Consider the following 15601-nt stretch of genomic DNA (forward strand, 5'->3'; position numbering starts at 1 on the left):
CTAAGTCTTCATGTCTCCTGAAGCTCAGTTTCTTTCTAAGGATCCGGACAGAAAACAAGCTACACTTGTTATTCTGCGACTCTGACATGAGAAACGTGCGCAACTTCACTTCCTAAACAATCACATGTGATTCTGAGGGTGCGTTCAATTTATTGTTCCCGTGCAGACCCACTTTAGATTTTTTTTTTCACCACCAAACCAAACTTTATTGATGTCATTTAATGTGTATGTGTGTGTGTGTGTGTGTGTGTGTGTGTGTGTGTGTGTGTGTTCAGGGATGCATGAAGCTGGGAGCAGGAGGAGAATATGAAGCCCTGAGGGTCGGGGCAGAAGAACCGGCGAGAGTGTCAGTCTACTTTCACCCTCAGTGTAAACTCTGTATAAACAGTGTGCAGGGAGTTTGAACTTTGCATTCTCTATTAACTTTGGACCTGCTGATGAAGACAGATTCCTGTGTGTGTGAGCATTTAAACGGACGCTTATACTCTGAACGTTCATCACAAGATCCCCTCGCAGCCATTTATCATCATCATCTATCTCCTGAGATGAACACTGTATTGTTCAGCAGGGTGTTTTCAGTCTTTGAAATGTTGCTTAGCATTTCATAACTTTAGATCAAATGCCTATACCCACATAGAGTATTCCTCGTCCCTGTCACCTCACAGTTAGAAGGTTCCTCTTTCACATCCCGGTTCAGCTGGGGGTCTTTCTGACTGGACATTTTCTGTGGGTTTCCTCACGGTACTCCAGCTTCCTCCCACAGTTAAACCAAGTTCATTAGCTATTTGTGTGAATGTGAGCTCAAATGGTTGTTTGTCTCTGTATGTCGGCCCTGTGATGCGCTGGCGACCCATCCAGGGTGAACCCCGTCTCTGAGGGGGATTGGCTCCAGCCCCCTTGTGACTCTTTAAGGATAAAATGGCAAAGATGATGGATGAAGGAATAACTTTTCTCATCTCATTAAAGGCTGACATTTTTGGAGATACCTGGTTTACACAAGACGTCTAAAACTGATGTTTTCAAATGTTATCTGCCCCCCACCAAAACTTAAAATAAACATATTTAGAATTGTATGTGTTTTCATGAGGGTTAGTTATATAAAAACATAAAATGGAAATAAACTAAAGCTGTTTTCAGAAATTAACTGCGGAAAAATGTCCGGACCCAGTTCTTGCACAGTTTGTCTTTCACATGTGAAGAACGCAGGAGATTGTCCGGGTCAGTCGCTCTCACAACAACAGGGATATTTCCAGGACATTGAGGTGAGGGGTGGTGTCTGGGTACAGGACACGCAGGAGGTAGCACATGACGCGCAAATTCACTCATTTTTGTTTGCGTTCTCACTCGCAGCCCCTCGGGATAATTTCAGGAGAATATCTGGAGTTCAGTGAGTCTCTGAAATGTGTCTTGTACCTCCTCATATTTTGCTCATTTTCAACACAGTTTGTCTGCACAACAATGGTTTGTAATGACAGCAGCCGTCCTGGAGAGAGGAGGCGATTAAGACCTTGGGAGGGAAATCTATACGCAACACTGTGATCGTCTGTGTGAGCGAGGGAGACGGAGGAAAAAAAGAAGATAAAAGAAAATATATATATATACTCTCTGTCAACGTGCTTATTTGTGCCACTGTGTCAGCAGAGAAGTGTGTTTGCCAGCACACACACACGACGCCACCGCCGCAGCTGCCTTTACAATATGATACGATGATATCATCTGCCCCGCGGCACATCAGGCCAATCAACTTTAATTAAACTGTAGAGTGATTAACAGGCAGATTCCTCAGCCTGTTGGCCTGTGCACATCCTGTCCCACACACACACACACACACACACACACACACACACACACACACACACACACACACACACACACACACACACACACACAGTGGCTAGTGGTGCACTCGCCCACAGCGTCTTTACAAGACTGACTAACCTACTAATAGCACTCTTCTCCCAGGCCCTCCCTTCCTCCTTTCTCCTTCCTCCTTCTTCCTCCTCCTCCATCCTTCCCATCTCCGCTCCCTTCCTCTCATCTGCCCCTCCTTCATTGAGCTCAGCCCAGTGCGTTTCCTGATGGTCACGGTGTTCAGCATCTTTGGAAGAAAAAATAAGTGGTGATTATGAGATGACAGAATCTTAATAAATTGTTTGGATATGCTGCTTCCTATCTGCCCTATCTTCTTTTCTTCTCCTCTTCATCTATCATCCCCCTCTTTCCTGTCTCTCCACAGTCATCGCCTTTCACGTCCCTATCTTCATCACCTCCAGTTTCTCTCCTTTCTTTCAGTAAGCATTCATTTCGCATATTCAATGCTTCCTCCTTCCCCTCTGTACCTATTCTTTCCTTTTCCATCTTCATCTTCCTCGTCTGCCTCTAGTACCATTTCTTGTCCCATTTATACCTCTCCACCTTTCCATTCTCTCTCTCTCTCTCTCTCTCTCTCTCTCTCTCTCTCCACCTTTCCCCCTTTCTTCTCTTCCTCCCTCCAGTCAGCCTCTTTCCCCTCCTCCTCTTCCTCCTCCTCCTTAGTTCCTCCACGGTGATTGTATCTGGGAGATAAGTCGGGTGTCAGACACGAAATGTTCTCCAATTTCTCTGTGTCGGCTGCTGGTGAGAAATCAGCTGCTGAAAGATAAAGTCAAAGAAAAGACGAAGGCGAGGTGGGAAGTGGGAAAAGAGTTTAACAAAAGGAGACTGGTGGAGGGGAAGACGGAGGCAGAAATGGGACGAGCATATGGAAGAAAAAGGCCGAGAGGCATTTATATTTTATGCCATTAGCCATCGCTCATCCGGATCTGATTTGAACTGAGTAACAGTGAGACTGAAGGAGAAGTTCATTTCAGGAACAAGCCGACATTCTAGTTTTTGTTTTGTTTTTGCCAGATGAGAAGGATGTGATTTTTTTGTATTTTGACACAGAATTTGATTTAATTTAACTTTCAAGACCATTAAGCAATTGAATAATCCTGGGAACAAATCTTAATCTTAAACAAACCAAATCATTTACCGATTACAACTTTTCATGTTTATAATCTTTTTGTAATTTACTGTACTTTTATGGCATTTACACTTAAATTTTTACTCTGCGTGCTGGTATTGTTTCCTTTGGCCATTTCAACCTGTTTCTTGTCTTTGTGCTGAGTAACTTAAACACTCCAGTACAGACATTTAACCTTCGACAGGTGACATCTCTTAAAACACTCAATATTGCAAGATGCAACAGTCAAAATATGAGGAGGCCACTTCATAAGTATTCATGTATCATTAGTATGGCATGTAGACTGTATATAAAGACGGACGAGGAGACTGCTCCCTAAACCAAAGAGTCTTGATCACCTGCTGGCTGGCTGCAGCATAGGTTATAAAGCCCACCTCCTCCATGTTAGTGGAAACTAAAAAGTCAGAGTACACATCGAAAATATTTTGATTTGTTAATATTGTATATATAATATTGTTTCTGTCCTTTAAGATAGTTCTTAGGACATCAGTGTTTGTTCATTCAAATGTAGATTTTTCCGTCATTTGATGCCATAAATAAGAGAGTGAAACGTCATGACCGAGCTGTGACTGGCTCACAATTGGTCGATCGCTACTGCACCGAATCTGGCTCTAAATGTCGGGGACGTTGGATTCTTGATTTTAAAACTTGAAACTTAAATCTAACCTTGGTTTTAATTTAAATTATACTTGTGTCACATACGTTGTATTGACAGGTGTTTGTGTCTCCTGATCTGAGTCTAACGTGTGGCTTTCATTATTTATGTGTTTATTCATGATGCATTGTAGGGTATTTAGAAAGGCCTGATGAAATCAAATATATTTACTGCTATTATTATCTAACTATCTATTATTATTATAAAATAATAATTATTATCATATGTGATTATATAATAGTTATTATTTTCATTTTATTAGCATGCTGCACATGCTCTAAAGTATGTTTGGCCAGTTAGAGGTGAGACATGAGACAAAGATGGAGGACTGACAGAGACTAAAATAGCTGCTACAACAAACCTCTGGATGTGGTGTTTGCTTTCTGTGCTGCACCTCTCCCCTTTAGCCCGGCCGGGGCAGGACAGCGAGACAGTCGTTGTCTGATTGATTGTGCAGAAAAAGGAGAAGAGGAGAGCGGTTGCCATGGGGACAAGGAGAAGGGCCTCTTTCCCATCTTTTTTTTTTTTTCTTCCTGTTTTTTCTCGAGGACCAGTAATTGGTGATAAGCTCAGAGGGAGGGGCTGGAGGGTGGTAGCAGACGCAGCCAAGCACGACAGCTTTCGCAGGACTGAAGAAGTGCTGCGGGACTCAGCAAGTGTGAGTGTGTTTGTGAATGTATATATTATGATAGAGTAAGACATTACTGTGTGTGTGTGTGTGCGCGATAAAAGTGAATATCTGTGTGTGTGTGTGTGTGAGTGGCCCTGTACATTTCCATACAGTCAGCTGGAGGTGACTGAAGTCGAGGTGTTAATGATATGTATTAAAGGAAATTGTTCAGATCAAGTGTTTCCAGCTGAGAGATGCTCCCCCGTATCTCCGCATACAATCGAACTCCCTCTGGATCACACAACTTCGCTCCAGCTCTGTTTCCATTTGCAGCTGCAGCCTGCAGGAGTGGCTTCAGGGATAAGAAGGATGACTACACACAAACACACACACAAACACACACACACACACACACCTGGGAGCCAAGATAAAACATCAGAGGGTATAGAATTGGATGAGGAGAACAGCCTGGATTCACTTTATTTACTTAATTCATGCCCTCTACACTGAAGCTGTGTGTTTTCTTGTAGCCCTCAGAGAGAGCTTGTTCTTTTTCAGCATAAAGGTCAGAGAGCAGGATAGACAGGGAGAGTGTGTGTGTGTTTATCTTGTGCAGAGGTTCAGTGCTGCAGCTCAAAAACTTGACGATTATTGGAAACAACTTTTTCTGAGAACCAGACACAGTATCTGATTGTGAATGTTGTACTAAAACAAACACATTTTTACACAATTCTCCATTCTGTTATATAAAAAATCCTATTATTCTTAGTTCTGGCAACTAATATCTATGAGTGTGAGAAAATTGGTGCAGATAGATTGAATTCAAGGAGACTGTTGAGTCTTGAGGTAAGCGCTTTACTGAGTGTCATTCTAGTTGTAATTGAATAGATGTTCAAATTTACGTCATTCTAAGAAATAAAAAATACTTTTTGTTGCTTGTGTTTTTTTTCTGTATTTGTAAATGAATTGTGTGTAAATTCACCCATTTACACACAATTCATGAAGCCCTTTATACACAGCTATACCCAAAACAGTTTAGGGTTAAGTGCCCAAGGACAATTTGCCTGGACACAGCCGAAACTGGATGAGCCAGGGATCAAACCACCAACCTTCTGGTTAGTGGACGATCCGTTCTACCTCCTGATTCACAGCCGCCCGTAGTCTTTTAGTTTTTACATGAACAAACACAGGCTCCACATCCTGATGTTTTCAATGTGTCGAGCTAAAGTTATCATTCAGTCAAGGTCAAGCTGGGGTCCTGGTGGCCAATGTCCCTGATTCACTTCTACACTTGGAGCCTTAGACGCATGTTTACGTGTCTGTAACTCTCAGTCAACTCAAGCTTTGATGATAAGGTGTGGTGGAAAGTAGGCAAGCACGTTTATGTAAACCAGTTACATTACCCGTTTGAAATTTGGAACATAATATTTGCACTGTCAGAGGCAGATATGATCAGACAGTGAGTGTTGCAGCGTGTAGCATCAGCGGCTCTTCTCTGACAAGCTGATACCGCACTGAACCAGAAACCTCAACATGCTCAACTCTCCTGAGAGAAAGAAATAACATTTGTCGGTGGGAGTAACTTTAATAGAACCAGAATTACAATCACCTTCATGAATATTTTCCTTTCCGTTGACATTTCATTTGAATCTTCACTTTAACAGTCCAGTCTGGATTGGCTGCAGGCCTCCTGTTTGTTTAACGGGGTAAACATGTTACATTCAAATCAATACGGCTGCAGACCTGAAGGAGCTGATAGATGTTTTCCTGCATTAAACGAATTAAGGTCTCATGTAAACATGGCTTTCCTCATTTTGCTTCTGCACTCTGCTCAGTCGCTACGACGACTCTGGAGATGAACTCTGCTCTCGCTGTGTGGTATGAGACGTTCAACAAATCTTTAATTCAGGTGAAAATGTTGCCAGAGCTCAGACTCAATGGAAAAACAGTGCAGGAAATCGATACAGCATGTTTTATCCAACAGTCAGTGGGTATAATAACCACATGAGCACACTCTACCATCACAACTTCACTTGTTTATGTAAATTAATGCCTGCAGAGGAGATTTTACATGTGATTCAACTACAAAGCTGCCACCGACTCTTTAACCTCTCGTCTCATTAACTTCAATGACAATGTTATTCATGGAATCAATTCATGTTATCTTATCTTATCTTGAAACACTTGGCAGAAGGCCGACGTACACTTCCCTGCCTCTCACCTGCATGCATCTCTTCACACCTCTTCAATCTGCCTGACAGATGCTTATATCACCGCCTGCTCCTGACATGTCAGACACCGGGAGGGAAAAGGCTCGTGCCGCTTCAGTGTGAGCCTCCTAATGCAGCTGGACACGGCGAGCTCAGCCCCACTGAAGAACATCAAATGAAATGCAGCACGGCGTCTGACAGAAAAGCTTTGTACAGTCAAACCGCGGCAAGGATCAACACCTTTGATGTGATCAGCGCTCGCTTGGCTGGTTTCCTTGACAACAAAGCAGAAAGATCAGGGTTTCTGAGGCTAAAAGGATTTTGTGTCTGACCAAGAAAAGGCAAAGGGAAAATATGTGAGGAATATGAACTGCACAGTCAGTTCCATGTGTAAAATGTGTGAAAAGCTCATCAGTGGTGGATTAGAAGGTGTTGGCAGGTTGTGGCAGGTGGAGGAGTGATTATCCAAATGTGGAGTGACGTGTCCCACTGCAGGCGAACGTAGACGAGGGCACTGAGGGACACAGTGGGTGACAGGTACATGTGATCTGAGGGGTTAAAGCTGCAGAACATTAAGAACGAGCAGTGTTTAGACAATCCAAACATTTTGTCACATTGTATTCATTACATCTATCTCACGAACGTTAAGTAGAACGTTGTGGTTCCCTAAGTAGGTGTAAAGTTAAAAATAGTAATAATAAATGAAAGAATATATTATATTGTACGCATGTGTGTGTGTGTGTGTATGTGTAGAAGGGGGTGGGTGAGTTAAATGGAGTTGAGGAGTTTTGGAGGAAGAAGCTCTTGCAGAACCTGACAGTTCTGCTCCTCATGCTGTGACATCTTTGACCGGAAGGCAGAGGGGCGTACAGTCCATGACGAAAAGGTTGATGGTCGTGGTCAGACGCTGTTTGATAGAAATGTCATGGAATGATGGGAGTGAAGTCCCGATGATCTCTTCAGCTGTCCCGACCAATTTCTGCAGGGACGTCCGGTCTGAGACCGACAGTCTCCCACCAGATGGAGATGCAGCTGGTCAGTACGCTCTGTGCGGTGCCCCTGGAGAGTGGGGTAAGGATGTGCGTGTGTGTGTGTGGGGGGGGGGGGTTTCAAATCAAGCTTAATCTATGGTGCCCTCTTTTGCACACAAGTACAGTGTTTATCAACGAGAGACATAAACAGACACACACACAACAGCCACCATAAAAGTGACTGTACAAACTAGAATGGCACATGCCTCCGTAGAGGCTCTACCGCTAATAGGTATCAGTTCTCTTGATATACATATATACATATACATTCTATTGTAAACTGTGCATATATCTTAAACATTAACATTCCTCTGTATAAGCACATGTATTTGTATCAGATGAGGATTCAAACAGGACAGAACCGCATCACATAGAACAACAACATCATTAAGTGACTTTTCCTCCTTCATTCCTTACTCACTGTGTTCAAAAAGAAAAAGCTCATCTACTCCTCTGTAGTCTGAGGGAAACTCAGGGATTTGTGGGGAGTTATCGGCCACAACTGCTTTTATATCTAATCGCAGTGCAAAACTTTTTTGTCAGATTCACTGAGGCCTGATTTGGATTTGGGTAAATCTGTGTCTCAAGATACGTTTGGGAAAATCTTGCGTGGTTCACCAACTGCTGAGTTGAATTGCAAATGAATTTCAGTTTTATGGTTTCATTAAAACGGAGCCACGATACCCTCTGTTGACTGATTATCCACGATACCTGTATCTGCTGGAAATACACCTGAAAAATATCCTCAGTCTTGTTCTTACACAGTCACATCATCAACATCAATTTGAAGTAACTAAGTTAATTATTTCCAACAAGGAGGTTTGTGTTTTCACTCCTGTCTGTCGTTTTTTAAAAATCTATTTGTCAGCAGGATAACACGAAAACTATTGAATTTATTTCCACCCAATCTAATTGAAGGATGAGACACGGGCTAAGAAAACTTAAGAAAGAGCCTTTCTAGTTGTCTGTTTTGTTGATGTTTTTGTTGGTTTAATCGTAAACTACTCACTTCCACCAGACTTTTTGATGGGGTGAAGCCTGGGCCTGAGTACAACCTTTCACATTTTAGTGCAGCTGCAGATCAAGGGGCAAAGTCAGGACATTTTCTTTTTCTTTCACTTTCGTTAACTGAAAGACAAATGTATCATTTAGGTTCTCAGTCAGAACACTTCCTTGTCTCCTTTCATTTTTCTACTATAAGAACTAGGCAATCGTTAATTTGAATCACGCGTAACTGTTGGGCCTTGCTGGACATGCTGCTTGTCTCAAAGTGGTCGAACATAATTAAGAGTCAGAGAGTAGCAGCCAAAGATAAGATGCTTTTATGACTAAAAACACTCACCTGCTTCAATAAAAGATAAATAGAAGATAGACCGGCCAAAAGGAACTAAAGAAGAAAAACCCCACTGACCAACAGCGCTCTACTGAGAGCCACTCTAGTTTGTGTCCTTTTTGAGTGGGTGCTCTGTTAATGTTGTAACAATGACGATCATTACATTGTACAGGCAACTAACCATATTAGGTATTACATAAACCATTATACTATACATAATGAATGAATTTTACATCTGTTGTGTCATTATAACTTGACCATTATAACAAGAATTTATGAAAGGTGACACATGGGCTGTGTGGGTGTTGGTGCGTCAGGGTTTTGTTGGTGTGCTTCAGGACTTCGTTCTGTGTCTGTGTGCAAACAATGACCACAGTGAGTGTGTCATTATGGACTCACACTGGCTTCCTGGAGCTGACTCAGTTAAGGCCGAACTTCACATGAAGGAAGCAGCTTTCCCGTCTGACGATGCAGTGCAGCGCGCAGTGAAATCCAATTTACGTGTCACTCCCTCACGCTGCACTCAAGGCTGCGGGCTCTGAGTGGAGATGAAGAACTCGGGCTCCCACAGGTGGATGGCCAGATTTCTGCCATAGCCGTGGCTGCTGTTGTCCCTCCTATTGTTTGTCTGTCTCGGGACTTGTGGCCCCGCTGAGCTTTGGTTGAATTTGCATATTATTTCTGGGAGCTGGCAGGTGGGCTGGCAGGTCCTGGCAGCTGCCGCCCTGCAGGCCCAGCCCCTCGAGCTCGTTTCCCCAGTTTTGACTTTATCTTCGTCTTCCATTTGTGGCCCTTTCATCCTCATCCTCACCCCTCTGCTTTATGCAACCGCTGCTATGACCTATATAGTAAAGGCCATGTTAGTGTGTGTATGTTTAAGCATCCTCCTGTGTGTATATTTGTGTGTGTGTGTCCCTCCCGGTGGGTCTCCTGTGCGTGTGTGAACAGTATAGTGAAGGTCTCCTGTGTGTGAGTCCCTCACGGGGCGCTGTCGGTGTGTGTCTCGAGGTACAGAGTGACCCTGATGTGTCAGATGTGCTTAGAAGAACGAACATAGAGCTGGTGGACCACCGTGACTCATACACACACACACACACACACACACACAAACACACAGGAAACTTCCTCAGGGCTCTCCCTATGATCACTGTACCCCACCCACCCACACACACACATACTTCCTTGAAGCACATCTATAGACTTCTACTTTATGGCTGTAGTGCAGCATGACATTACCATGAAACCCGCAGGCCTTATGGAAGTTTCTGTCCCTATGTATTTGTGTTTACATTATGCACACGTGTGATGTGTTGTGTACACGTTTGGTGCGGTGCCCTGTAGGACAGATTAGACTTTGACAGTGTGCGCACATTCATTTCATAAAAGCACATGAGAAAAAAACGAGTGGATTAGCATGAAGGAGGGTCAGAGCTGAAAGGGCAACAACCTTGTGGTGAAACACGGTTTTTTTTTTCTTAAAAGGAAACGACACGACACACACGTTAACTATCTGAACGTGTTTATTAGATTCTTAATATGCAAAATCACTAAAATTCAGAGTTACAGAATTAGAAAAACGGAAACTGAGGATAAACCCTGCACATCTAAAGTATTCACCTCCACCTGCAGGACCTTTAGACTTTATTGTTTTAAAACAGACATGTTCAAATGATCAAAATAAAATTCTTTGCACAAACTGAACTTCCCATGACTAGAATCCCCGCCCTGCATTTTTTATGCCTGCGCCAACCAGTTCAATTTCAGTCTGCGTACTTCCTAATACCAGATTCATGACGTCACCGTGACCTTTGACCTTTGGCTGCTGAAAACAAATCACTTCATTTTTCAGGCCAAGTGAATGTTCGTATCAAATTTGAAGAGATTCCATCGAGGCGCTCTTGAGACACCTCACTCACTAGAACGGGGCGGACAACACAAAAACATAATGCCTCCGGCCAATGGCTGTCGACCTGCATAGACAAAGGGTCGTTCAATGCAAACAAGATGAGATGGCTGATTAGTACCATTCAGAGGGAGAATACAGAAAAACTGAGTTGAGTTCACATCACATCCTCAAAACGAAAACCTGGTGGTGGCGCTGTAACTTCAGAGTGTGTGTACGTCTATGCAGAAGCCTCAGATAAATGAAGCAGATTAGACAAGATATTGCAACCGGATCTTGTAACAGGACATTAAAACGGTTCATTCACAAGTGGACTGGAGTCTTCTTCTCCCGAGGTCCGAGCTTGACGACGCCTATTAACACATACACAAATAATCTGTACTGTATATACACATTATCACAGGCACTGTCATTATAAAAAGGTGTTTAAAACTGACATTTAGCAGAACAGACGCCTCAGCAAAACAACAATCTACAGTCCAGCCTCTGCTGTCCAAATAAATAAAAGATCTTCACAACTAGGAGACGCTACAGGTGGCATCCAGGCAACAACACAAGGGAGCGAGGGGGGGAAACATTCGAAGCATCTCGTAAGGCAACTGTGGGCAGGTTAATGCTTTAGAAAAAATAATATATATACAAGTTTAGGCCCAAGTAAAAAGAATGATTGACTAATTTGCTTCTTGTCCTTTGTGCACGGTTGTGTCGTTTAAAAAACTATCATATGTTGATTGATTGTGATTGATTTATAACCTAAACCTTAATAAAACCGCTGGTTAATATCAAAACTGCACAAGTTCTGTACACTGCCACCGAGGATTGCTTTAGAACAGGACCTGCACACAGAAGGACACAGAGCTCTGCAACGGTACAGACAAAATTCTGATCTGATCAGGCCGGGGCAAAAAACATGGCTTTGATAAGTAAATATGTTTTGAAATGTTTCTTACATAAGGTGCACTTTATTTGAATAGAGAATAAGGGACAACGTGGATCAAAGTACACTTCTCTTGTTTTAGCTCATGTTTAAAAAATGTTTAGCTCTCATCTGTGACTTTCTTACTTTAATCTTTACAAAATAATGTTTTTTACAGCACATGCTTCTCTTTCGTTCACCCCTCACAAATACACATATTCACACATGGACAAATCGACACAAGCACATATTCAGTGTAAGCCTGACGAAGGCTTTTGCTCTGCGGCAGAACAGACACTGAGTTATCACCTATTTCTCAGCTTTCTCTCAGGCCCAGTCTCAGACCAATCAGCTGTCAGATATCAAGTCATCAGATTTACTTACAATAGCATTTGTTTCAGCTGTTGAGCTGCAGGGTGATGCCAACAGCTCGTCGAGCAGTGACACAGAAAGAGCTAAAATGTCACAGAATTAGAAATGTGTCTATGGTCTATAAACTTGTATTTTCTATTTAAAAACTAAGCACTCAATGCTTGTGCCTACAATAACCCGACTAAGGCGCTTACACTGTCCTGTAAAACATTTCAGTGATTTCCTGACACTGACCAGTGGAAACATTGAGTGCAGACTTGCTCCACGTCGAGCTGATTCAGCAAACCTTCAGAGCGATTGTTGTCCGTCAAACTGTCACTTTAATGCCACAGCTGCTTCTACTATACATCAAGTTCAATTCTTGAAACCAGTGTGGGTTCTATTTTACACATGATCCTGTCGTCCACACTGTTTTTGGTCCGTTTAATTTCCAGCAGACGAGGAGCAGACGGAGGTCCGAGGCCGTAATCCCGACCCAGTGTGCGAGTCCATTACTGCTCTGTACAGTCACAGAACGATGATGTAATTGGGATGTTTAAAGTTCGTGATGAGGCCGACCATCTGCCCTTTAAAGAACAAACATCCAGATGGACAGTGATTAAATTCAGGGTTTACAACTTTTTCTTTCATAAATACTTTACATGCTTTTTTAAATCTACTTGGTGAAACAAACATGTTGCTTTTTATCCTTAAACCCTAAAAATCCACTTCGCAGCAGCATCTAGGGATCCAGCTCAAAATGTCTCGGAGCCATGGCAACCAGACATGAGGCTGCCGATATGACGTGGACTCAATGAGCAGCGGTCAAGAGAGCAGATACACGGCAAATACACAGTCCGACAAATATATCAACCCATCACCTCTGATCTTCCACTTAAACTCTGCGATATGTCAATTTCAGTGAAGCCTGGAATTATAGTACAGGCTCATTTAATATTAGGGCTGCTTCTAAATACTTCTATTATTTATTAATTAGTTTATTATTATTTTCATTCATTATTTAGTAAGTAAATGTAGGAAATTAATGAAAAATGCTAAATAAATGACGTACCTCGGAGGCAAAGGAAACAGTGCAAAACCCAAACATATGAAATTTGAGATGTATCACAATAAATATCACATTTGAGAAGCTTAATAAATAACTGAAATGTTCAATTCATCATAGAAAATGATTGATTTTCTGTTGGACTAATTTAATAGTCATTCCAGCAAAATTGAACAGTCACAGAGTCATTAGCTAGAGTCTGAGCTTTTCACTCCAGTCATAAGCTGCAGTAAGATTTACATGACTGTCAGCTGAGAGACACATTTTATTCAGGTGGAAATCAACGCTTTGTTCATTTACACACTTGATTGATTGTGTCATTACTGAATTTATTATCCAAGAGGACAGCAGATTTTAACAGCTGGAGCTATAATAGTAAAAAATTGAGAGAAATTACAGAGAGAAAACAGAGTAAGTTCTGATCCACTGTAACATACTCACAGCCACAAGTATTAGTTTTATCATCAAAAACATATTTACATCAACTCAGACTATTAACCACACAAGAACCAAAATGTATTTAATCAGAAAATACTTTATGTGCTATCCACCTTCTAAGTAAAAAACTCAGCGCTCATCCAGTATCAGGATTGGCTGAAGATATGAGGGTTTTCTTATCGTAGACTCTGCTTTATGTTTTATGATGCCGGATGTTGACACAGTATTTATCTCTATTGCTTTCCATTCTGTTGTACATAGATAATATTTACGTATACGTTGAAATGTGTTATGTTATGTTTACTGTTTCTTTCTGAGCAGGATTACGCATAAACTACTGCTCCCATTTTGATTCAATTTAGTGTAGTGGTGGACTTCTCAAAAATGTAATCAGAAATATTAATGAAAAAATAATGTTTAGAGGAGTGATATGTATGATTGAATTTAAAGGGACTGTGGGGCTTTGGCAGAGGTATGTGCTCCACTGAGTGCTATACTAGTTTTGATGTGAGGTGCTGAGTGCTTCTTGGTTGTATCTGTGGACACTGTCTTTAATTTGTAGTTCATCCAAACTGAGACTACAATTCCCTGGATGCCTGTAGTCACGCGGGCCAAGCTGATTGACAGGTGTCCTGCACTCAGGTGAATCACGTGTTGTTAGGTGGCCTCATGTGTTGCTGCATGCATTCGAAGCCTGGTCTTCAAATATATTTGATACAGTTTTGAGTGTTGGGATGCATCTTTCCCCTCATTATCCACATTATAACTAACCCGAGTGTGAAACTGTCTCACCTTTCTTGCAGCAAAGATTATCGAACATCTCTAAAGAGCTGAAAGATAAACAACAGAGGGGTTATGACACAAGGAGCTGGAGACAGTGATGGACTGAGGACAGAAGAAGAATAAACCGGATTTCATTAATGATACAAGATGATCTGAACAGTGACTTTACTCTGACTACGATGGGCTACTTAAAAATGTTGATCTTCTAGAAAAAAAGTGTGAAGGAGAAGTGTTACAGTGTGAGAAAAACAGATGTACACATCAAGTAATATCAACATTCAAGACAAGAGGGAGATAATAAGTCAAACATCCTCCCTTTCACTCACACACACACACACACACACACACAGACGGACAGGTCTTATGTGAGCTGTCAGTGAGTCTAATGCAGACAGACACACACTGACACATGGTCAGTGTACCATGTACGTGTACTCCACATAGAGAATTTGACATCCTCTACGTGGAGTGAATATGCAGTGAATCCCTCCTCCACCTCCTTCACCCAAACACAAACATCCTGCGTACATCCAGCCTCTGCTGCCATCCCATCACCAAAGCAATCACACCTCCTCTCACACTGGCAACAAAGACATTTTATCAAGTCAATGCATTGATGAGATGTTAATCAACACAAAATATCTGGAAGGCAGCAACACGCCGACCCTGGGATCTCCTTGACGCCGGTGGATGTAACAGCAGACTTGAGTTGACTGTCTTATGTGTTGCTGCATTCTGCAACAAACTAATGAGAGGTATGTGATGACTGCAAACAGCAGGAGGAGACAACTGCACATCAGATTGTGGATATTTGGTCTCATAGGGCCGAGACGAAACGCTGAGTGAATTATTCTGGATGGCTGCACTCAATTCTCAATGAAAATATAAGAACAGATGGAGTGGGTGATATTGATGTTGTTGAACAGGTCTGGTTTTATGTCAGTGTGCTTCAAATATTGTCCAACAAACCCACAGTGATGATGTCTAATCTTTGCTGAGCATACAACTCTGTGAGCTGATATGGCAGCAGTGCTGTGGAGCTGTGTTAAAGGGATAGTTCCCCCAAAAGATGAGTTTCAGGGGTAAACAGCGTTTCAGTCAAATCCAATACAATTGAAGTAACTGGGCGACCACTTCAAACGTTAAAAAACAACAGGAAAAAAAATGAAAAAGACTCTATAGTGCTCCTGTGGTGTCATCCAAGTTCTCGCGATACTCACAAGTTCTCGTGAGAACCCTAAATTTTGGTTTAAATGACGCCGTTTCGAGTCAATTTTGAATGTCGGGGCTTACAGACACTT

General features: G+C 42.1%; 1 protein-coding gene across 7 annotated transcripts in view; it reads right to left on the reverse strand.

Moving 5' to 3' along the window:
• Positions 1-10345: 10345 nt before the first annotated feature.
• LOC117773450 (arf-GAP with Rho-GAP domain, ANK repeat and PH domain-containing protein 1-like) overlaps positions 10346-15601 on the reverse strand; it is a 47820-nt gene continuing 42564 nt past the window's right edge. For 5 of the 7 annotated variants that reach the window (XM_034605411.1, XM_034605407.1, XM_034605408.1 and 2 more), the window contains 3 exons: positions 14310-14347; positions 10924-12600; positions 10346-10892 (listed from right to left, as the gene is read on the reverse strand). In XM_034605411.1, coding sequence (XP_034461302.1) covers positions 14340-14347 — 8 coding nt within the window. In that variant the 3' untranslated portion in view covers positions 10346-10892; positions 10924-12600; positions 14310-14339. The remainder of the gene's footprint in view (positions 10893-10923; positions 12601-14309; positions 14348-15601) is intronic. The other 2 variants (XM_034605410.1, XM_034605413.1) reach the window with 1 other exon arrangement.

This window comes from Hippoglossus hippoglossus, chromosome 13 (genome assembly GCF_009819705.1).
Source record: "Hippoglossus hippoglossus isolate fHipHip1 chromosome 13, fHipHip1.pri, whole genome shotgun sequence".
NCBI lineage: Eukaryota > Metazoa > Chordata > Actinopteri > Pleuronectiformes > Pleuronectidae > Hippoglossus > Hippoglossus hippoglossus.